The sequence below is a fragment of the Epinephelus lanceolatus genome, chromosome 19 (genome assembly GCF_041903045.1).
Source record: "Epinephelus lanceolatus isolate andai-2023 chromosome 19, ASM4190304v1, whole genome shotgun sequence".
Lineage (NCBI taxonomy): Eukaryota > Metazoa > Chordata > Actinopteri > Perciformes > Serranidae > Epinephelus > Epinephelus lanceolatus.
In genome coordinates this window covers 36,366,773-36,391,054 of record NC_135752.1, presented here as the reverse complement: position 1 = coordinate 36,391,054, position 24,282 = coordinate 36,366,773, and the positions used below count along the sequence as shown (strand labels likewise).

Genomic DNA, 24,282 nt, shown 5'->3' with positions numbered 1-24,282 from the left:
TGTGGTTGGGATAAAAAAGACTGGCCAGCTGGAGAAAAAAACGCCAATTAACAGTAATAACCAGTCCACACCTACGTCAGACCGATAGCTGATGGGTTCCAAGATGGCGGATGACATCACTGAAGGAGACATACCTGTAAATAAACAGCTTTACCTCAAGTTAACTTCATTTTAAGTTCACTCAACAGTCATGTCTCTCCATCCAGGATCCCACCAAACTCTTAGCTATTTTTATCAGTTTTTTTGGACTTTTCAGCATCAATGTCACCACATACAAACAGTAAACAAGCTGCTGTTTGGCGTCCATGTTTGTTTTGGTACAAGAACAAGAGACAGTCGGTGTTGTCATTGGATTTGTGTTCTCCTCTACCTCTGGAGCTCCAGTGGCTCAGTGTGTTTCTGGTGTATTTACTCAGTCGTCAGGTTTATGCTCCTTCCTGACTGTCATACACTAAAGCATCTTTATGTGTGGTTTGTCCAGTCTGTGTAGTCTTCAGCTCGTCTTCTGAGCTTTAGAAATGTTTTTTTTAGGAGATAAAGACATAATTTTTATCCAAATATCAAAGAGCAGCACATAAAATGTAAGGAGGATAAATGTACACTGTGACACTGTAGAAAGAAACGTCCTTTTACCAAAGAGTTTGGGCATTTTGTGTCATTAGTAGTTAATTGTATTTGTTATATTTGTCTTGGTATATTACTTTTTTGCCGTTTCAGTTGAGAGGACCGTCACAAAACCTAAATATTATGACCTTATGAAGTTGATATATTGAACTTATTTCCACATGCAGCAGTTACACGGCGACATGATGATTCATTCATTAGTCTTTGTGTTTGTGTCCTCCTGATGAATGTCAGTCCAGTTTTCCCTTTTTCAATATTTTTAGCTCTGTCTTTGGTCTCCACACTCAACGTGTCTTCATACATACTATTTATAGATAGATAGATAGATAGATAGATAGATAGATAGATGGCTTTATTGATCTTCTGGGTGAAAGTCCTGTGTTTGGTGACCAATCCACCATCCCAACCTGCCCATCCACTCAGGTCACGTGATTGCAGCCTTACTGTATCCGTGGGTTATGCACAAATTAGTGGCTCATGATTATGTGGGATTTGTATGAATTTTTGTGGATTACTTTTCGTGGGAAAACGTACTAACAGTGCCTGAGAACAGCATGACCAACTCCTGTAGGAAATATCTGTCTCTTTAGCTCTTTAGCTGTTAGAGTACTGTGGCTTTTTACAGCTTTTACTCTAAAAACAATGCTATGAGAGCGATGAGAGTTAACCACAACACAAAAACAAACAGCTGAAAGATACTCCAAATGCTCTCTAGCGAACAGGAGTGATACTTCTCTATGAGTTCTTCATTGACACCTTTGTGAGCTATAGAGGTGTTGATTAGCCTGACATTGCCAAACCAATTCACAAGTACGAGTTAAGGCCTTTTACACAACATGTCCATGACTAAAGTTTGAAATTGTCTGTTTGGTGCAGAGCAGGTAGAGTACTATGGATTTTAACAGTTTGTTTGGTGAAAAGAGCTGCTGAAAATGAGGATGATGTGAACGCTGAGAAGAGTGAAACAAAATGTAGGCAGTAAATGTGATGTTAAACCCAAAACAAGGAGCTAAAAGAGGCTAAATGGCCTCATGTCTCTGTGTGTGTTTGTCACTAACAGTGATTACGTTCACATAGTAATTTGACCCATTGTTACTTAAAAAAACATGGGTGCAAATAAATGAGAATGATAAAATATACTATTTGTGTGTGTGTGTGTGTGTGTGTGTGTGTGTGTGTGTGTGTGTGTGTGTGTGGTCCTCTGCTCTCATACGATTAGTCTCTGCAGAGATGGGGTCTGACATTTAACCATGTCACAGCAGACCCTCGAGCACAACAGCTACTTTCTAACAGGATAACATCCTTATTTGTTATTGGATTATTACACACACACACACACACACACACACACACACACATTTCTGTCTTTCTGGTTGGTGCTTCTCTCTTTTTCTCACGCTTATCTTTACATTCAACACAAAGAGATGATAAGAGATCAGACTGTATTACTGATCCCTGAGCGGACATTTAAACGTTACAGCCGCACAGAGATGCCAAGAGGTAACAAATATAAAGAACCATTTAAATGAAAGCAAATAAAACAAGAAATTAATGACATTAGAGGGCATTAACGACTATATGCAAAGTATATTTTATGATAGCTTGTGATTGTGCCAAAATGTGTGCAATACAAGTGACTAAGAACTTTAGTCGACCAACAGTCGTCATCAGGGTCCATCAGTGGACTAGTCTCCTGCATGTTCCTGATATGAATGTAATGATTAAATGATATATTTTGGTGGTTTGAGTTGAAGGTGTGAGAAAGAATAGTATCAGTAACATTGTTAACACTGTGCTACATTACAGAGAAACACAAAACCGTACTAATGAACCTTCATTAATATAGGCTTATATTTTATCTACAAGTGCACGTCACACACTGAGCAAGCCGCCTGTTAACGACGCTGTGGGCTAATGGGCATGTAGCTACTTCCATGTTTCAGATGATACGTCATGTTTGTAGTCGACCAATGAAGATGAGTTTACATATCACCTTGGGTTCGTCCTTCACCTTCTCAAAATGATCCCACACTTTGGATTTCCTGCCCGACATGTTATTAACTAGCCTGTGGAATAACCGCAGGTACCAGCCCTGGAAATTAACCTGACTCCTGTCTGACTGCTGAGCGTGGACACTTCCTGTGTCTGTCCTTTCAAATTAAAGTCCCACATGGTCCAGTCATATAGGTTTGGATTTATTTTGACAAGGTGCAGCTCCTAATAGAGTTTCACATTTGTTTTTGTTTTTTCCTGGGACGAATGACCTTTCTGTTTGGCTGTTAGGGGGCTGTCCTATCGAACACATCGTGGTAACATCATAATTAACCTTAACCATAATTAACAGCTGCTAACAGCTACCAGCTAACGTTAACTAGCTCTCCTCCTGCTGATGTCAACACAGATTTGTTGTAAAAAGATGTAGCGTTATCAGGGAAACAATAGGACGCATCACCTAATGTGACGATAGTGAGTTTCCTGCGTCCCAAACATATTTCCTGTCGTCCCTTGGATGCTGTTAGTCTCTGTTTGTTTAGGAATAATGCTGAGTAATGGTTGAATTAAATCATTGATTGATAAAGTGGACGAAGGACATCCATCAGCACAGTAACCTACAACACGGAGAGATAAAATACACACACAAGCGCAGAGTCTGTTCTAGGATTTGTTCGCTGATGAGTTTATACTGTAGAAAGAGGGGCAGTGTGAAGAGTTGAATGCATGACACACACACACACACACACACTCACACTCACAGCAGGTGAATTTCCATGCAGCTGACTTGCATTGAGACTCTTTGTCCCTGATTGCATTGGTGTGAATCGGCAGGTTTTTAGAACGTTGCAGAACGGCGCATTGCAAGTAATTGCCTGTTTCAACTCATCTTGTTGCGAATCTTTGGTCTGAACTGGGCTTTATGCGTGCAAATCACCGCCAGAGATTTTAAAAGTAGCTGTTAGCAGTTAGCAGCTAACCCAAAGAAGAAGAACAGTGGCCAAAAATGTCCGCAAACTGGGAAAACAATAAAGTCCAGGAGCTCCTTACCCTCCAAGCAGAGGACAAGATCAGCAGCCATGTGACAGGGACAAAAAATGCTTGATATTGTCATTTTATTTTGTAACTTTAAGTTAAGTATGTCATGTGACGACGCCCAACCATGATTCTTTTCCGAAACCAAACCTTACTGGCAGGGGCACTAATTTGTAAGACATCATATTAACTGGTGTATGAGGATTTACTTAGTTACTTCCCACCCCAGTTATAGTGGTAAGAAATATGGCTGAATGTAAAATAAATAGTCTTATAGATATGTGGCTACTTCCTGTATTAGTACTCCCAGAGTAATGAGAAATACTGGTAGAGGGGCAAGGTGCAGGTGAATGGTAGTAAATTGTATGAACACTTCTTTATTTTTACACTATAAATAATTTTTATTTAAGACTTTATTCGCTGCCAGCAGTAGGAATCTTTTACCACCTCAGAATATGTACTGTATATTATTCATGTTACAGTAGCTCCGTGACTGCGAGTCATGTCAGTAAATCACAGTGTCCCCCCGAAGTCACCTGGCACTTGGAGCTACACCACGTTAGCCCATCCTCCTCCACCCCCTCAGCTGCCTCCCGCTGACACCCGTCACTTATCTTGACAAGCTGTCTGCAGCAGGAGCCGTCACCCGAGGCAGAGGCAGCCGCCGTGAAAGCACCACAGGCAACGAGGCAGCAGCAGAAAGAGAAGAAAAACAAAAGAAAAGGCCAGTGGTCACGGTGTTTCTTTGTTATTGCAGTGGCTTTCCTGTGGAGCAGGCTGCTACACCTCACCCATGACCACAGGATAAAGATGCACATTCAGAGATATCACCGGAAAGTCAGGCAGCAGGATTCGTGCACAGACACTGGAGCTCTGAAGAAATAGTGGAACGCTGCGGGAAATACGCTGACTTGCTTTCTTTGTGGGGGTGAAAGGAGAAAATGGATGTCAGTCTCATGTTGAGTGTTAGAGAAATCACAAAACAAGAAGGTTTACACATACAAAGAATTTGTCTTGGTGTTTTGGTGCAGAACGATAAAAACTGTCTGACATGATATAAAACAGAAAAAATTAACAATAGAAAATATAAGAAATGTGTAAAAACAAAAATAGGGCTGTCAAGTGATTTAAAACCGTCAGTTCAAATGACTTCCTCAGTTTCCGTCTGAACGTCTGGTCGAGTGTGGCTTGACGAGGCTGGCTGCTAGCATTAGCATCAGAGGCTGTGCTAGCTCAGACCTCTGGGTTTGCTGCTAAATGCTTTGTGTTGAGGTGAAATTTCAGGCTTGAAGTTCTCCGATAGGACGGAAATTCCTCACTGCAGAAACTGCAGAGAGCAGTACTCCTATCAACAGTTCAATTTGGGTGTTTTTATATGTAAATGTTCCATTCACAGGGTCGAGCAGCGTCGCCTCGTCTACTCCATCATGTGACAAAGCCAAAAAATGTTATTTGTGTATTTTTTCTGTGATAAATTCATCGAAATTATCACATTATTTTGACAGCCCTAGTAAAAACATATCTGTTTTACAGTTTGTGCAGTAATGTTCAGTATATTGAGCGGGGGATGTGCAGGGATTCACAGTGACATACAGAGCTGGAGTCACAAAGTGGTTAGCTTAGCTTAGCATAAATACTGGAGACAGGGGGAAACAGCTAGCCTAGCTCTGTTCAGAGTTAAAAAATACACATACCAACCAGACGAAACTGCAGCTCAGGTTTTATTTGCTCTGGCGTTCCCTCCCGTTCAGACAGATTTCCAGCCAACCTGTTCTGGCTCGACCAATCACAACCATTTATCTAATATGAGGCAGGTTTGATAGGATGACTGACAACTTGTGGAGGTGATGAGGTCATTTTTGTCTCCAACAATCTCACGCTAGAGACACTGCAGTGTGCATAAAGTCACATTCACCCTTTCACACACACGTTCACACACTGGTGGCCGAGGCTATCATGCAAGATGCCACCTGCTACTTGGTTACCATTCACACGCTCTCACCCAGCCAGCGGGAGCAATTTGGGGTTCAGTATCTTGCCCAAAGACACTTTGACATGCAGACTGGAGGAGCCGGGGATCAACCTGCCAATCTTCTGATTAGTGGACGACCTGCTCTACCTGCTCTCTAAACCACAGCTGCCCCCTCATTTTCGAAAGCAACCAAGATGGCTGCAGCTGATGTGAAGCTTCCTGTTGAGGTGCTTTTTTTTTAAATTGTCTCAAAAACAGTAACAGTCGTTTACAGACATACTGATGCTGCACCATCACAGCTCATCACTGTGACACGTTTCGTTGCTCTGACTGGTTGGAGCTATATCCACTTGTGTCCAGAGGCATTTTGATCTACGGATGTTGATAACATCTCTTCGAAATCGAAAACGAACCAGCCTCTGCACACCAAGTCCATAGTTTTCATATGTGTTTTTTAAAATCCGTCATAAACATACAAAAACCGATACGCACAGACACCTCGCTCAGATGTGTTTGATTGTTGTGTTTATTGTGAAAATTCACAATAGGAGATAAACTGAAAAGACACATTTCCTCCCTTGCTTCTCTCCTCTGGAGTTACTTCCCCGGCTGTCACCACTCTCTGCCCGTGTCTTGCATTTGGCACGGCGGCTACATGAAGGGGCTGAGCTGTCCTCCCTCTCTGTCTCCACACTGTCACTGTCTGTCCATGTGCGCTCCACGTCCTACTCCTCATCCTCATCATCCACCTGAATATTTCTATCTGACCTGTCGAAAGTAAGCTATCCATGGTTATGTAATGATGCTGTGCACCCAGTTCTCCTCTCTCATTGCAGATGTATGCGTCCCTACAGGTTCTGCCACATTTACTTCGCTGCTTCTTGGTCAAACAACTCTCTAAAGGCTTTTGACGGATGTGAAAAAACACAAATAATCGAACCTGTTCTGAAACTTTAATGACTGACGTAAGTTTCAGAGTCAATTTGCAAATGTGATTGACACAAGTTGACGTTTTTATTTTTAAACGTGTGACAATTTCAGTGTGCAAAGACCTTAACTGACAGTTGGTCACGTTGCCAGGCTCACCAACACCTCTAAAAATTGCAAAGGTATTACATTTAGTGACAAACTCATGAAGTGTCACTCCTGATGTCTGTAGAGCATTTTGAGCAACTTTTTGCTCTTTGTTTTGATGCTCTGGTGCAAAACTTTACTGTTCTGCTTCACTCTAAGAGAAAAATCCTGTAAAAAGCCAGTGTGCACTTCCTGCTCTGCAGCAAACAGCAGACAGACACAGTTAGAGACGAGCTGGTGGACACAGTGGAGCATCTAACAGTTAAAGAGACAAGTGCTGGATGTGGAAATAATCAACTGTTTGATAATAAGGGACAGATGTGCCGCCCACCACTGACTGGACAAGCCACAATTTTGTTGTCTTTACATTTCTCTTTGTGTACCTATTAAACGAAGGAAATTCAAGGTGTTAATAAAGAGCTGCAGAGGTGTTAGGTGTATTTTCTTCTGTTTGGACAGAGCCAGGGAAGCTGCTTTCAGCTGCTTATATCTTATGTTAAACTAACTACATCCTGAATACGAACAGATATGAGGTTGATATCGATGCTCACGTCTTACTCTCAGAAAGAAAGAGAAAAACTGGAATATTCTCCTCTGCTGTACTTCTTCTTGTCATTTGTCACTTTCTATTTGAGCATCTGGAGTCTGACGAGACTTCCCGTCTTATCTTTGTCAACATTTATGCTTCTGTGTATTGATATGAATCTTATTTTTATTAAATACACATGCACAAACAGTCCAAACACTTTGGTACACAGTAATTGGAGCTCAGCTAATGTGCGCTGTGTTGTTGTGACTTGAGATTTATACGAGGGACTGTTTAAAATGTTTTGCTTTATACAATTTTAAATAATGCCCCGTACATGCATTGCAGTCTTTATGACCGGGCTGCATGAATATGTAATCTGGCTGAATTATTCACAGCACTTTACCTCCCAAGTCATGGCGAGTTCAGTCACATGTGATAATGTACAGTGTCACTAACACGCACATACAGCAGACACATTGATGGTGTTGGTGTGTGGTGTGCAAGAGAAGGTGCTGACATAAATATCAGCAGGCAGATAGAGCCTGTAAATGGACCAGTGTCCCGAGGAACTACGTGTGTTGCATGCAGCTCGTGATAACTGATGGTCATCGTCAACGCCACTAAGCGTCTGTGTCCTTTATGCACAGAGATGCAGCGGGTTGGAGTTCATGATATTTCATTTATGAGATTAACACTCACATCCAGTCTCAGACCTGCAAGCAGTGATGAGGGATGTATTCCATGCCCCTCGGCATTTGATAGTGACGCACAGGGCACTCTTTATTGTCTCTATGTGACCCACAGCTGAAACACATTGTAACATGTGGTTAATGTTGTGAAACAGTAACGGTTAGGTTTTGGTAACAAGACTACTTTGTTAGGTTGAGAAAAGACACGTCATCTTTTTGATTAAAAAAATATGTTTGGCACGGAATGGAATGAAATGGAACATGACTTAAATATGTCAGGTGAGTGACATCAGTATGCAAAGACCCAACATAAAACATAAATGACATAAAGTTGCATTAAAGCAACATTTTACAAGGGACACAAACTGGGTACTCCCGGGTCAAAGTCCTGTGTTTGTTTGACCCATCCACCTCCACACCCAACCACCCTAAGCGGACTCTTTCTGCACATGGGATTTGTTGATAAGAATAAAAAATATGTGGTTAGGTTTACACAAAGAACAACACAAAAAAATACATTTGGCCATAGTTTAGGGAAGATCATGTTTTTGCTTGAAATATCTGGTTTAACAAGTAAAATACTGCCGTGAAACACAGCATTGTCTCAATAAAAACAACTGATTTTCATGGTTCTATCCACAGTGCAAGAACAGTGATGGGTCGCTAAAAAAAGAACCATGTGTGGTGCCAAAAAATCTGCTGGAAAAAAAGCAACTGGTCGCTAAAACCACCCATGTTTGGGACCTAAAACGCTGCTGGAAACAAACTTGCTAAAGTTTGCTACCTAAAAATCCATCAGAAAACCAGCAACAAAATGCCAGTGAAAAGACAGCAACAGGTCGCTAAAAACAACCAAGTTTGGCATCTTATTCACTGCTGGAAAAAAAACAGTTGCTAAAAAACACTTAAGCTTGGTACCAAAAAACATGTTGAAAAAAAAAAAGCAACAAAAAGCCTCTGAAAGACAGCATGGGTCGCGAAAATCACCCACATTTGGTATCTAAAAAAGCCGCTTGAAACACATTTATGAGTTGCTAAAAATCACCTTTGTCTTGTAGCCTACCAAAAACACCTGCTAGAAACACAGGGACAAGTCGCTAAAAAACACCTACATTTGGTACCTAAAAATCTGTTGGAAAAACATTAACAATTGCTAAAAATACCGATGTTTGGTTACTAAAAAAGTACGTGTCACTCAAAATCATCCATGTGTGGAAGCCTACCAAAAATTCCACTGGGAAAAACAGTAACAAGACGCAAAAAACACCCATGTTTGGTATCTAAAAAAAACACTGGAAACACAGGTATGTATCACTAAAAACAGCCATGTTTGATATCTAAAACTCCGCTGTAAACACAGGGACAGGTTGCTCAAAAACACCTGTGTTTGGCACCTTAAATACTGCTGGAAACACAGGGACATGTGGCTTAAAAACACCCATGTTTGGTATCAAAAACTATGTTGGAACAAAAGCAACAAAAAGCCACAGGACAGACAGCTAGAAACACCCATATTTGGTACCAAAATAACCGCTTGAAACACAGGTATAGGTTGCTAAAAATCTGCCATGTCTTTTAGCCTACCAAAAAATATGCTGGGAAAATTGCCACAGGCTGCTAAAAACATCCACATTTGGTATCTTAAATACCGCTGGAAACACAGGGACAGGTTGCTAAAAAGCTACTGTGAATGCCCATGTCTGGGATCCAAAAAGCCGCTGAAAACACGGGTACAAGCCACCAAAAATCATCCATGTCTGGAAGCCTTCCAAAAAAAAAACCATTTGAAAAACAGTAACAGCTGTTGCTAAAAACATCCATGTTTGGTATCTTAAAAGCCACTGGAAACACAGGGAGGGGTTGCTAAAAAACAACAATGTTTTAGGAACCAAACAGCAAGGGTTCACTAAAAATGCCCTTATTTGGTACCTAAATGTAGCCTCGCGTCACCAGGCTCTAGAGAGCTAGAGCCGTCTAGAGAGCGGATCCGGAATTCACCAAATTCACCAAAGTAAAAGTGTTAACCAGAGTAAAACTTTAAATTCTGGCGAACCATCGTCTCATCGCATCCTTTTGACAGGTGTAACATTATCAGGCAGTGATGTTGGCGATGCCATATTGGTGTTGTTGTGGTTGATAGAGCATGCTGCATGGTGAGCATCACTCAGTTTTCCTCTCTCTTTCGCCCCTACTGCCCCAAACTTTATCAAAAAATGGATTTACAAACTACAGGTATAATGTACAAAACTAGGATCAAGTGCCTATTAAATAAAAAACTGAAATAGACAATAACTTGTAATACAATTAAATACAATAAAAGAAAAAGGTTAACTTAATGGCTTGCGACTTTTCTTGTAAATTATATTCTTTAAATTAAAAAGTTTCACCGCATTTTTATTAGCTTGGTGCTTTTATTTTGACGGAAAGGCACATCCATCGAATTCCGGATCCTGTCTCTCTCGCCCTGGTTCTGGTTCCTTACCAAAACAGCCACCCACATTTTGCACTTGACAAGCTGCTGGGAAAACAGTGATGTGTTGCTTGTTTGTTGGTCTTGTACAGTTGTCTGCAGCTTGTCAAACATCTCACCTTGGTGTCATGCCCTCCACCATCCTCTCCACCTCCTGGTACACTACATCACTTAAGTCACCGTGATATGACACATATGAAACATACAAATGTAACGTATTCGTAGTGTGCAGAAACATACAATGCCAACATCTTCTTCCGGTGACTGAACTGTGTCCTGCAGTGGGGTTAAAACTGATATATATAGAATACATAATCTGTATTTTACAGCATTTTCCTATCATGAATATCTTGAGGAGACAGCATGTGACACTGAGCTGTTACCGTGATGTTAACTGATTGATGAAGCATCGCTGCTGAACATCGTGACTGACGGAGACAAATGATGTCGGCTTTAATATGGTATAATAAAAAAGACATTAAAAATCCAATACCATAATACCTTGGAGCTATGAAACTGTCATCACAGATATACAGAAGTGAATATAATATTCCACTCTCTTAAAATGTCTCCAGCACAGTATGAGATCATTCGACACCCGAGTGGACTTTATGATGTTTGGACATTAAGAGTTTCCTTAGATGTTCAGAGTTAAAGTGGTGCTGAGAGAATAAAGTTTGGAGCCTTCAGAATGTTTTTCAGGAATGAGATAAATGTAAAAGTGTTTTTTGAAAAATAACTCCCCGGCTCCTGCAGACAGAACACTGGGAGATGATAAGAGCTGTCCTAATTACACTAAATTATACCACTGGAGGACTTTAACACCTTTAATTATATTCAAATCATAAGTGCGTCTTCACTGAAGGAAGTAAACAACACATTCTGCTATTTGGCTCTCTGACAGCTCATAGTTCACAGGTATTAAACAGGGCGAGCTAATTAGTTAATTATCACCTTTAATATTACAGATACGTTTATTTGAAGGACGTGTGGTTTTTTCTTTGGTAAATTATTAGGTGTGTGTGTGTGTGTGATAACATGGTGCTGACAGGAGGTCTAATGTGCCTATTTTTCCATAGCAATATGTTGTATTTTATATTCTGGTCGAAGGTCAGTGAAGCAGACAAAGATAATTCCCCTGAAACACTTTGACAGAGAGCAGCAATGCTAAATTGTCTGATTCCATTATTCTTTGCTCTGTAAGTGCTCGCAGTCGATCCCACCCACTGTCCCCTGAAACAGCAAGCATCAGTGCGTGTAGCTTCTCACCATGTTCTTTATTCAAACCCTTTAATATGAAGAGATTTTCAAAATAAAAGCATAGCACTGGGACACAACAACACAGGAGAGCAGAGATAGAAGGTACAACAAGGCAATACGGAGAGGTAATTATTCTAAACTTAAAGTCCAGCTGAAATCACAAAAGCTCTCTCTTTCTGCAGCAAAAAATAAGTTAGAATTTGTTGGTGATGTTATTTTCAGTGTTGAAAGGATGTGATTGATTGACAGGTGAGATGAAGCACTGAGACCATGAGGGTTTGTTTGGTAGCTCGCTTAGCAAGTCGAGGTTTTGAATGGATTGCTGTGAAATTTGGTTCATGCATTCATGTTCTCCTCAGGATGAATTGTTATAATATTAATGACCACATATCTGCAGAACTAATGGCATTTCCATTAGCCTCTGTTGCCTACTTAGTGCTCAGTGCTAATTAGCAAATATTAGCATGCTAACATTTGCTAGCATTAGATAAGTACAGCCTCACAGAGCTGCTAGCATTGCTGTGGACTTTTAGGGTCCTATTTAAATGATCTGTAGCTCATGGTCTAAAGTGCATGGTGCAAGTGCATTACGTGGCGTCCAGCTCCACTTTGCTAATTAAATGGTGCATAATCTAGGCACAGAGTAAGGTGCACGGGGGAAAGGGGTTGTAAAACAGCAAAACTGTAGTTGTAAACTTGACAGATAAACAGCACTAAACTTTTAGCATCAAATATAATCAATAAAGTTAGGCCTGCCAGTGTTAGCAGCGGGTTTTTCGGCGCTTGTGTCAACAGGTTAGAGCAGCCACACTGCCCGCGTGAGCAGTGTTGCTCAGGTGTGGCTCAGCTGCTGCTCGGGTGCGGAACATCTATAGATTCTGAGGCTAACTGATTTTTTTTTTTTTCATGTGACGTGCGTGGTCCTGAAATGGTCTTTTGACAGTTTCAATGTCGAGATCACTCACAGACATGAAGAAATGTAAATACTTCCGTTTCACTCAACCTCTCTGTTTCTGTTTCTGTGGCGAGGCTTTTTATCATGAAATATTTGCATGACCGTGTTGTTGACGATGCAGTGGCAATTGCATGGTTCCATGAATGAGTGGAGTGTTGGCTTTTAATTGAGGAAATACAGTAGATACAGGAACAAGCAAACTCTGCAGGAGCGCTACAGCAACAACGCCGTATATGTGAACACTGCAAGCAAGCGAGCCATAGAAGTTCAGCAAAGTAGCCGTCGCACGCTGCTCATGCATGCAGTGTGGCCTGGGCCTTACACCGCTCCTCCTCCATAAATGTGCACAACGTCTCTCTTAATGGGAAGTTGGACAGCAGCTCTGCTCTGCTCTCTGCTATCTTCAGATTTTACAGATTATCATTGAAATTTTCTCAAATTATGTATGATTTCACCCACCTGCAACCCATCTGCATATCTGATATCTGCGTCCCTGTGTGTGTAATAAGCAGAGTGCATGAGTGTTGTGAAACCGCATAATGCGTCCTTTAAATAGCAGGAAAATACTGCGCCATTCTGACTTTAGACCATGTCGCTGGTCAATGGCACAATCGCTTTCTGCTGCCTCAAAATAGCAAAATGCCTACAATTCGCCTGACCACCACTCATTTTAAAACCTACACAGCCATGGGCACACAGATGTGCACAAATATATTTACTACCTACACAACGTGGGCGCTGACTGTGGAAATGACAACTGCGTCAGTCTGAAACTAGCTGTAACAGTTGCTCTGCATTGTGCACCACTTTGCACCACGTGTAAAACAGGAACTTACGTTTTGTTTCTCAAAACAGAGCACAGGATTTAAGGGATAATTCTGGAGGTCTGCTGCAGAAAAAAACATGCAATTCAATTTCAGCCGGACTTTAAAACAATCAGCGAGAATACTGTTTTATGTTGAAGCTAATACACTGTACAAAAGCTGATTCCAACACCAGTTATCTTACAAGTGTATACAGTACTGGATGCTTCCGTCAAGCAAATTTCTATTGGCTTTCAAAAGGATAAAAGAAGTGCATTTTTGAAAAAACATGCAGCTGCAGTCACACACGCGCACACACACACAGACCGTATTCACACACCCACAACATCAGATCAGTCCAGAGTGAGGAGGAGCATCTTCATCGGGGATTCTACTCATCGTCAGGGTCATTGCCGAGTTCAGATACAGTCTGTATTGCTTTGGCAGAGAGCACACTGAAAAGGATACGAAGCCCTGTCCATCATGTTCATTAAATATTGACAAATGAATCTAAAAGTACTAATACCACACGTGGAAAATACTCCACTACAAGTAAAAGTTCTGCATTCAAAACCTTAAGTGTATTTAACATACTTAAAGTAAGAGTATTCACCATGCAGTCAGTGTTTTCCTTATTCTGTCTGATGTTTTTGGATTAATATTCCTGCTGCATTAATGTGTATGTGTCATTTTACTGCTGTAAATGTTTCAGGTTGTGCTCATTTTAACTCCTTTATATACTTTATATCTAAAGCAATGCATCATATTCTATAAGATCATCATATGTTCGTAGTGTGGCTGTCCTGTGAGAGCCATGCATCCCGAAAGTAAACTTTTCATGGTGTCAGAGAAACAGCTTTGTGACGATGCATTTTCCAGCTGATCCAAGAGGGATTTTAAAGAGTTTATTTAGCTTGAGAAGAAGGATGTTCTCAACACATAAAGGAGCTCTTCATTCTTCAGTTTATCACAAACATTCAGCATCAAAACATCTGGAGATATGATGGTTTTCACTGGACAGGAAGGGGATCAAAAGTTGGGAATCTGAAAAGTAACTAAAGCTGTCAGACAAATTTAGTGTAGGATTGTCAGTTTCGGTTACTTTTGCTTTCGATTGGCTGACACCTATGAACTAACTGGGTAATTTTTAAGAACAAAAGATGTAAAATACAAGAGGCCTTTGCTTTAGTCTCGTGCTCCACTGCCTCAGTGAGCTTCAGCGCTGCATTTCAAAGTGCTAACCATTTAGAGGTGGTGAAATTCAAATGTGTTGTGGTGTAAATGCTTTACGTATTATTTTATTTTCTTTGCTAATAGATGGGGGCATTAACGTGAAAACATGCCTACTGCCTACCCTCAGGTCTCCACTGTTTTTTTGGTCACTCTGCACTGCGCACCGCCCAGGTCAGGTGGGTGCTAACGCTAGCTAGCTAGTGGTGCCGCTCATTCAACGATTACCGCTGATAATGCCCATAGATTTCTAATAATACCAAGATACTGGATGGCAAGATGTTGCCGATTGATCCCATTGGCATTGTTCACCTGGCGTATACGCCAAAAACAGTTCCTAGCTCCTGGGTGAATAGGCGCAGTAGTGTTTCTGCTGCTGGCCCTGCCCGCAAGTTCCTGCCTGGCTCATAGACTTTACATTGTGATGACGTCACTGATTTTACAAATATAAAGAGTCATAATTAAGCTTCTTTGCAGCTTGAAGTGTCCTGTCAACAGTTTTACAGACATCTCTTTTATAATGGTAGTCTATGGGGAAAATTCTTTTTGGTACACAAGGGATTTTTGTCACAGCAAATCTGCAATGGCTACTGGGAAAAATTGGCTGTAAGACTGGACAGCGTTCCTGAGGCCTGGTAACGCCCTCCTGGTGGGATGTGTTGCTGACTCTGTGCCCACCCTCCGGTCTACCCCCAGGGTAGCACCGCTTCATTTTGAGCTGCCAAACCCCTTTTGCATTTTTAACTATGTTAGCACCATAGCCGTGTTGACACTTCTAACGATGGTAACAGAGCTAACAGTGATAACATTTTCAACAATGCTAAAGGGGGTTTTACGGCTCAAAATTAAGCCGCATAATGTTACACACTGGAGCAAGCTGGGGGGATACCAGACGGTGGGCACAGTGTTTCCATGGAAACGTTGTTGGGTTGGGATGGTGTTACCAGCCGAAACTGCAGGAAAAGCGACACCACAAGCTAGCTAGCTCTTAACAGAAACATCCCCCTGCAGAGCGGGAGAGGCACCACCATTTTAGACTTGTGCATGTGCGAGTACCAGACTCCCAGTTGTACGGATGGAGATTGCTAAATACATATTTTAAATCGTTGTTGTAAAAATAACATTAACCTTACGTTCACAAATGGTTGTTTAAAGCAGAAATAGAAAACGTTTCTACTACCTAGCGCACTAGCTAACACTGTCTCCATATTAGCTCCTTAATCATGGACCAATAGAGACTTTCACCACTGGTTATTTTAGGAAGACCACTCAAAGGAAACGTTGTCTTTGTTTAGATTAACATTTTATAGTCGAAATAGACAACTTTTCAGCTCACTTAGCTAGCATTAATTATGCTATAATTTAACACGTTTTCTCGCAGTGGTCCTTCTAAAATGAGCAGTAGCTGAAGTTACTATATTCCATTATGATCGGGGGGTTGATACGCAGACGCTAGCTAGCATTAGCATAGCTAGCTAGTTGAAATGTTGCCTACTCCCACTACGGTGAAGTGATTGGCTGCATTAAAAACTAATACGTTTTTGACTGACAGGGGATTGTAAGCCTCTGATTGGCCACATTAAAAAATGATTGATAGATACCCCGTCCTCTCGAGCTCGTGCATGCATGCACACGTCTAAAATGGTGGCTCTGAAATTCACACATGCGCACTCCGTCTCTGCATGATGATATTGGATCCAGGTTGTGCACAGTGTAGTAAACTTAAGAGTAGCTAAATGTACCTATCGACTGACATGTGTAACCGGTCAAAAATATTCTTGGTGGTTAACCGATTAACGATTAACCACTGACATCCCTCAGGTGCAGTAAAAAGTATAATATTTAAGATGAAGTGGAGTAGAAGTATAAAGTTGCATACAATAGAAATACTTAAGTAGCCTCAAATTTTATCTTGAGTACAGTACTTGAGTAAATGTACTTCGTTACATTCCACCACTGCCTCAAACACATGCACTGACTTCCTGCGTTATTTTTAGTTTCCAGGACGGAGAAGAAAAAAATCGCAGGTGGAGAAAAGATTAAAGGAGGTGGGGGGAGCAAACACCTCAGCTCGTATCACATTCACACAACGAGTTTCCATCTTTCATGCAGCCTCTGCTGATTCTCTTGCTCTAGTTTTTCCTTGTTAAAGCCTCTGGCTATCACCTTAATGAGAGATTCCCAGAGAGAGGTGTAACACCCAGCACTTCACAGAGACTTGGGAATAACAGCTCCATCCGTCATAACGTACATGACAAAGTTACAGCTTTACATGGAGGAAGAAGCAGAAGGAAAACAGTGAAGGGAATAGGCACAGAGAGGAAGGATGCTCACATTTTCCCTGATCTTGTGTTCTTTGAGTGCCCATTTTATCTCCGATAAAGGACACTTAGTGATATTTGTTCTCTTCCAGTAAGACCCTTAGGCAACCCTCCTCTACTCCCATGCACACACACTCACACAAAAACACATCATTTGTACTTTAAATTACTGAACACAGACCCTGTATCCTCTTGACTTCCGTTTCAAAATATAATCAAATCATTCTTCTTCAGAGTAATTGAATATACAATTACAGCATATTCTTAAATAACATTAAAGATAATTGTTTTGGCCACTTGACTGTGGCTTTCTGAAATCTCCCTCTTTGTTGGTGCTGCTGTGACTCAGCCAACAGCATTCAGACAAACAAGGCGAAGAGACAATGGACGCAATTTCCTCCTAATGTACAAGTGTTTATGTCGATTCTGAAGAAGGTCAATCCCGGTCAAAAACAGAAAGAAATAAATTGTTCAGATAAACTGTCTTTGTGTCCGCCAGCAGTTCAAAACACAACACTTTTCTTTCTAGAAGAACGTACCCTTTGTGTCCCTGCACAGTATCCTCTTGAAGGCCTTCCTGAAATCGTTGTTGAAGATGGTGTAAATGACCGGGTTGAGGCAGGAGTTGCAGTAGCCAATCCAAAAGAAGAACTTAAATAAGGGGTTTGGGATGCTGCAAGTCTCGGGGCACACCGCCTGAAGAGAGTAAGAGAAGAAGAAGGGGAACCAGCAGATCACAAACACTCCCATCACGACAGCCAACACGAAGGTGAACCTCTTCTCCCTGTTCACCATGGCTTTGCGGCGGGATGTGGGCGTCCCCTGAGTCTTAGGTGTCTCCTCAGGTACCAGTTTGGTGCCAGATGCTGTGGCCACTGTGTTTTTGTATCTGGACGCCAGGTTCAGCATCTGAACTTTGAACCCTTTATTTTGGGATGATCCCAAAGTTTGCTCGCCAGTCTTGTTCATCTCGTGTTTGCTGTGAACGCCTTCCTCGCCCATTTCAGAGCCAGAGCTGGACGAGTTGTCGTGTTGCGCTTCCCCCCCTTTGTCAGGATGCATCTGGGACTCTTTGTTAGGAACAGCTGAGAGGATTTGGCTGTCACGTTGGGGAATTGAGGGGGAAGAGGTGGATTTTTGGATCGGAGCTGCACTGGAATTAGCAGGGTGGTGCTGAGTGTCCTGGCTTGTGGTTTTCTCAGGCAGTTTTTGAAGTGATGACGGGGTGGAATCACAGCCAGACATTTTGGTCAGGACTTTTTCTTGTTGGCCGGCCGGCGTACCTACTTGATCCCCGTTCTGTTGTGACTGCTCGGATAACTTCGGCGGAGGCTCATTAGTTCCGACATTGGCATTTCCTCCTGCTGCTGCTTTATGTTTCTGTCCAGGCGGGCAGCGTGTATGCTGCTTAGCGATCTGATAAATCCTCACATACACCAGGATCATTATCACACAGGGGGCGAAGAAAGAGCCAATGGTGGAGTAGAGAATATACCAGCGTTCATTGTTTAGCTCACACACCTCTTCACCTCCCTCGCTCTTGTCCAGCGTGAGAAGAGGAGGGAAAGAGATGACAGCAGAGATCAGCCAGACTACAATAATGGCCGCCTTGATTCGTGTTGGAGTACGTTTGGCGCCGTAGGACACGGGCCGAGAGATTGACAGGTAGCGATCCAGTGCGATAGCGCACAGGTGCACAATGGAGGAGGTGCAGAAGAGAACATCCAGCGCCAGGTAGATCTCACACCAAATGGAGCTGAACGCCCAGTAGCCCTGCAGCTCGTTGGCCAACGAGAAGGGGATAATAAGGGTGGCCACTAAAATATCTGCTGCAGCCAGCGACACCAGGAAGAGGTTCTGAGCCCCCCTCAGGGATCGGGATGTAAGGACGGCGATGATGACCAGGATGTTCCCAACGATAGTGAGGATCATCATGAAGGTGATTGCGATGGCAAAAGCTGCGGTGGCTTGCGGGGTGTAAGGTGAGGTCCTGGTGGTGCTCCGGTTGCAGGGGCGGGACCCGGAGACGAGGCTGATGTTCCTGTTGGGGAGACCGCCAAGCTCCGACAGGCAGGGGGCATCTGGAGCAGCTGCCATGGTGGTGACGGGGGGAAAATTACAAAATGAGAGACGGTGACAGGGTGTTTCTGTGGTGAACCATTGAGAAACTGGATTTTTTTTTCCAGTTAGAGGAGAGACTGAGGGGCCGGATGGTTGTCGGTCAAGGTGAAGCCATGTGATCTACAAGAGAGAGACACACATGACGGTCAAGATATAAGTATAATCCATGTTGTTTGCATGTTGTATATATAGATAGATAGATAGAGAGATAGAGAGATTTCTAGACTATAAGCAACAAAATATGATAAACACACAATACATACACAGTGGCAACTGGGAGGACAGTGAGAATTCCTAGTCGTCTGGTACTATAACAACACTTGTACTTAGTATTTTCATGTCATGCAACTTCATACTTCTAGTTTAGAAGACACTAAACATTGTTAAAATTAAACAACAACTTCTGAACTTTTCTGGTTTATCTAACACAAGACATCAGTTTATATACTGAACAAAAATTTAAAAGCGGTTGGATGTACTGCCAAATTCACGGAGATGACATTATAGACAGTTTATGGTAGTGAAGTGAATTTGTGTGCATTTTCTTTGCCAATGTTCTGAAAATTCGCTTTTAATTTGACTCTTGTTCTTCTGTAAGCCACTGGGTTTATGTCACATTCTGTACACTTAACATCTACTGCATCTGTACATTGTGGTGATCCCAAGCACCTTCTGTCCACCCCAGATTGCTCCCAGTGGTCAGTTGCTGGCCTGACCACCAGAGCCAATTTAAGCTCAGATAAGATGGATAACATAAAACTTTATTCATCCTGAGGGAAACTGTTGTTCAGCAGTTGCAATAAAGTTTGTGCAGTGAGCTGCATGGTAGCATTTGGTGTTTGAGTGCAAATTTTAAAGTGCCTTTGATAAAAGAACTATATGCTTTCCTGACCTGAATCAAGGTTTCTGAAAGCCAGTTCACATTATTGTGGATAATACGCTTTTGTGTGTATGCTGAGGAATGAACAGTGTATCTGTGCTGCTGTCCGTTCAAATTTAATTGCCTTTATTGTGCAGCCAATCATTGTTTACGACTGCAGGAACTAAAAGACAGACAGTAAACTAAGAAGTTGGCATTTCACATTTCTAGAAGTGGACAACAACAAACTGAACACTGATAGAGACAACCAACAAACACGACGTATGCTTGGCGAAATATCAGCACCTTATGGAGGCCTTGAGAAGCGAGGTGAAGTTTATCTCCTACGTATGGGATGTAATTTTCTGCATAGGAGATAAACTTTTGGCTTTACTAGGCTGTTTTCAGAGTGAGAGAGAGCTGTGCAGAATGAAGCGCTTAGTTCATGATACAAAGGGCATTAAAAGTTTAACCTAATGCAGTGTAAACAGAAGGTTTTACCTTCTCACATCCAAGCCACACTGCCTGTGTGAGCAGCATGTGTGCATTGTGGAACCTCTTTTTTTTTGTTTGTTTGTTTGTTTGTCTTTTTTTTTCAGTGCCCGTGTAAACAGGTTTAAGCAGCCACACCACCTGCATGAGCAGCATGGCTCACGCTCTGCACTGGTACGAAAACTCACCTATTGTTTCACTTATTGCAAAACTAGCCGATGAAAATGGTCTTTTTATTGACATCATACCACCTTATACTCCAATTTCAACGCGTCTATCTATCCCAGATGTGACAAACACTCAAAATACTCCACACTTCCTGTTTCCATTTCAAAATAAAAGCCACCTGACAATATTTCCGTGGTAAGAAACCCATTCTTGGAACCCATCTGCTGTATTCAGCGTCTGACTTCCAGCAGACGGCGATACAGCCTCTGGGGGCAGACCCCCGATTTTTTGGCATTCCGGTTTAATTTGGGCGGAGGAGGCGAATTTCCGTTTCCAACTTCCATTTATGTATAAGTAAATATGCTGAAACATTGCAATGGATTCAGAGTTTGCAGTGACAGCAATTATGTTTCACCTCGTTAGTTCACCGCACGGACTGTTTAACCTGGCAACAACTGCAGCCGGCTCAAACGCGATTGATCAATAGCCTTGCGTCACCAGGCTCTTCACATCCTATGCAGAAAATTACGTCCCAGGCTCTTCACATAAAGTGAAGAGCCTGGGACGTAATTTTCTGCATAGGAGATAAACTTTTGGCTTTACTAGGCTGTTTTCAGAGTGAGAGAGAGCTGTGCAGAATGAAGCGCTTAGTTCATGATACAAAGGGCATTAAAAGTTTAACCTAATGCAGTGTAAACAAAAGGTTTTACCTTCTCACGTCCAAGCCACACTGCCTGTGTGAGCAGCATGTGTGCATTGTGGAACCTCTTTTTTTTTTTGTTTGTTTGTTTGTTTGTCTGAAACCAGGCTCTTCACATAAAGTGAAGAGCCTGGTTTCTATTCACTCCAAATTTTGTCTGGATTCTGGTTCCGGTCTAGAGAGCGGATGCCGAATTCACCAAATTCACCAAAGTAAAAGTGTTCACCAAAGTAAAACTTTAAATTCTGGCGCACCATCGATTTGGGGTGATGAGGGGTGTAAGAAAATCGATTAACTTAATGGCTTGGGGCTTTTCTTGTAAATTATATTCTTTAAATTAAAGTTTCACTGCATTTTTATTAGCTTGGTGCTTTTATTTTGACGGAAAGACGCATCCATCGAATTCCGGATCCTGTCTCACTCGCCCTGGTTCCGGTTCCTTACCAAAACGGCCACTAACAGCCCCAGACTAATTGATCAATATCACGCGGACTACAAACAGCCTACAACTGGAAACCAGGGCTCTTCCGCTCTTCTTCTGGAGGCAAGATCTCCGGGGTTTGGCTACAGACTGTCTGTAGAGTCTGTATATAGAGACTATAAGAAACCCTCCTCTTGTTGGTGAGCAATCATTACCAGTACAGCCAGCATGGTGGTTAGCATTGTTACCTCACGGTAAGAGGGTTCCTGGTTCAAACCCAGGGTGGGGGAGCCCTTCTGTGTGGAGTTTGCATGTTCTCCCTGTGTCAGCGTGGGTTTCCTCCAGGTGCTCCAGCTTCCTCCCACAGTCCAAAGACATGCAAGTTAATTGGTGACTCTAAATTGTCCGTAGGTGTGAATGTGAGTGTGAATGGTTGTCTGTCTCTATGTGTCAGCCCTGTGATAGTCTGGTGACCTGTCCAGGGTGAACCCTGCCTCTCGCCCGATGTCAGCTGGGATAGGCTGCAGCCTCCCATGATCCCTAACAGGATAAGCGGTTACAGAAAATGAATGAATTAATAAATTAATGATACACCACCAATATAAATCTCTGATTAACCCACCACACGCATTTCAAATAGAAGCCAACAGGTCGGGTTTGCTGCTGTTTCAGCACCATGGAGAGCTGCTGCTTAAGTGGCAACCACCATGCCACGTAGAAGATAACATCCAGTGCATCGGTGATAGTATCTCACATGTAGGAGATTAACTTGGCCAATATTGCCTGTAATATCTCAAAGCTTCCGTTGCATCTACCAAAACGCAGTTTGAGTCTCTGAAACAGCAATCTACTGCTAACCACATTAGCACTGTAGCTAAGGTGGGACACACAGCACAGGACCTTTGCTTTGCTTCTGTAATGTGAAAACACCTTCAGGACAGAGGGTCCCATATACCGTACACACTGTGAAGAAGATGTCTGTGATTTGTAATATTTTGCTTTATACAGTAAATAAATCTGACTCGACTCCTGTTTGCTTGTATTTTTAAATGTTATTTTTTGCAGAGTCAGGTCAGGCATGATGATGATGAGGATGATGAGGGTAGATGGAAGCAGAGAGACGGATTAAAGTATTTTTGTCAGGATCTTTTTAGTAAATAAGACGAGTCAGTGCAGGACTATATTGTTATATTTTCAGAAACCTACAGTTAATTTTAATGTGTTTTGTTTTTTTGAAGCTGCCACATTTGAGGCTTGTTGCCTTTTATTGCAACATTTTCCTTATTTAGGTTTTATGATCCTTTTCCATAATGAAATCATACTCTATATGTCCATTTCTGCAGCTCTTTCTGCTCATTGGTTGGTTTAATATTCCTTATTTGTGCAAGTCGTTTAGTCCAGTAAGATTATGTTGTTGTGGGGCACAAGCTGCCTGCGCCCATATATTCTTTACGCCAATTGTCCAAATTCAAACAGTAAATTTTCAGTGTTTACTCCATAAAACGAGCCCTCTCACAGGCAGACAGCCAGATATTTCCACAGTAAACATGCTGCTCAACAGAAGGGAATCAGTTATTTTCCTGAATCTCTGATGCAGACGTGAGTGTGTAGGAATAATCTCCAGCTGCAGCCTTAAAATAAATGTAAATTCTGACTTACAGGAATATGTGGAGCTTCACTTGAGCTGCGTCAGTGCGTCATTCCACGTGAAGAACTTTAAAAGTTTATTTTCGTGCACGGATTTGCAGAATACGGACTAAACTATCCGGTGGAGCTCCACTTTGTGTCCGGTAACAGAGGCAGAGAGTCCACCCTGGGTGCACTGATCTCCTCAGAAGCGCCGGGTCAGGACTGAAGACAGCAGAGCAGGGAAATATAAAATCCAGCTCGGTGTGTGGAGATAATGTTGGAAATAAATTCGACACTTTAAAGTTTTCTTTCAAAGTAAAACACAGGATTGTGGACACCCAGAATGAAAAGCTGATATATCCGTGTGCGGGGCTCCTCTCTACATCCCGGGTTGTGGTGTCAGTCCGGCCGCTGGAGACTCTGTGCTCTCACTGGGAGATGTGGAGGAACTGATGCGGATGTTACCGGATAAACGACGACGCGCTTTTTACGCACAGCTTCTTCTTGTGGTGTCCAAAGTGTCCACGGACCGGCGGTGCGCTTCATGTCCACTCTGAGAGCTAAAGGTGAACCAGCGTGTGTGAGCGTCACATGTGGGGTGGATTTCACTTTCACTGACATGGGAAACGTTTCATCTGTCATTTTCATGTCGTTTGGCGCGTGTACAGCGATTTATTTTACGCACGCAGCTTCTTACTAATGATTTTAATGATCAGCAGCCGCTGTTTTCATAATCCAGTGATTAAACAAGTCATTTTAAAAGCAAACATTCACGTTACAGCTTCTCAAATGTCAGGGTTTGCTTCTTTTCTTGGTCACGTTGACAGTAAACGGAATATTTTGGGGGTTTTGGTTGGTTGGAGTATGAATAGATAAATAGATAAACAGATAAATAAAAGAAAAGAAAAAACGCGAGGAGTCATGTTGGACTCTGAAAT

The 24,282-nt window shown here is 42.2% G+C and overlaps 1 protein-coding gene across 1 annotated transcript; it reads right to left on the bottom strand.

The window, feature by feature from the left end:
- Nucleotides 1–11,643: 11,643 nt before the first annotated feature.
- Nucleotides 11,644–24,045, bottom strand: LOC117269430 (alpha-2B adrenergic receptor). The gene is made up of 2 exons (XM_033646432.2): nt 23,375–24,045; nt 11,644–19,195 (listed from the first exon to the last, which is right to left on the bottom strand). The coding sequence occupies exon 2, from the start codon at nt 19,049–19,051 to the stop codon at nt 17,480–17,482; it is 1,572 nt and encodes a 523-aa protein (XP_033502323.2). The 5' UTR covers nt 19,052–19,195; nt 23,375–24,045; the 3' UTR covers nt 11,644–17,479.
- Nucleotides 24,046–24,282: the final 237 nt, after the last annotated feature.

Coding starts and splice junctions, on each gene's coding strand:
- LOC117269430 (XM_033646432.2), bottom strand. CDS start 19,051: ATGGCAGCTGCTCCAGATGCCCCCTGCCTGTCGGAGCTTGGCGGTCTC.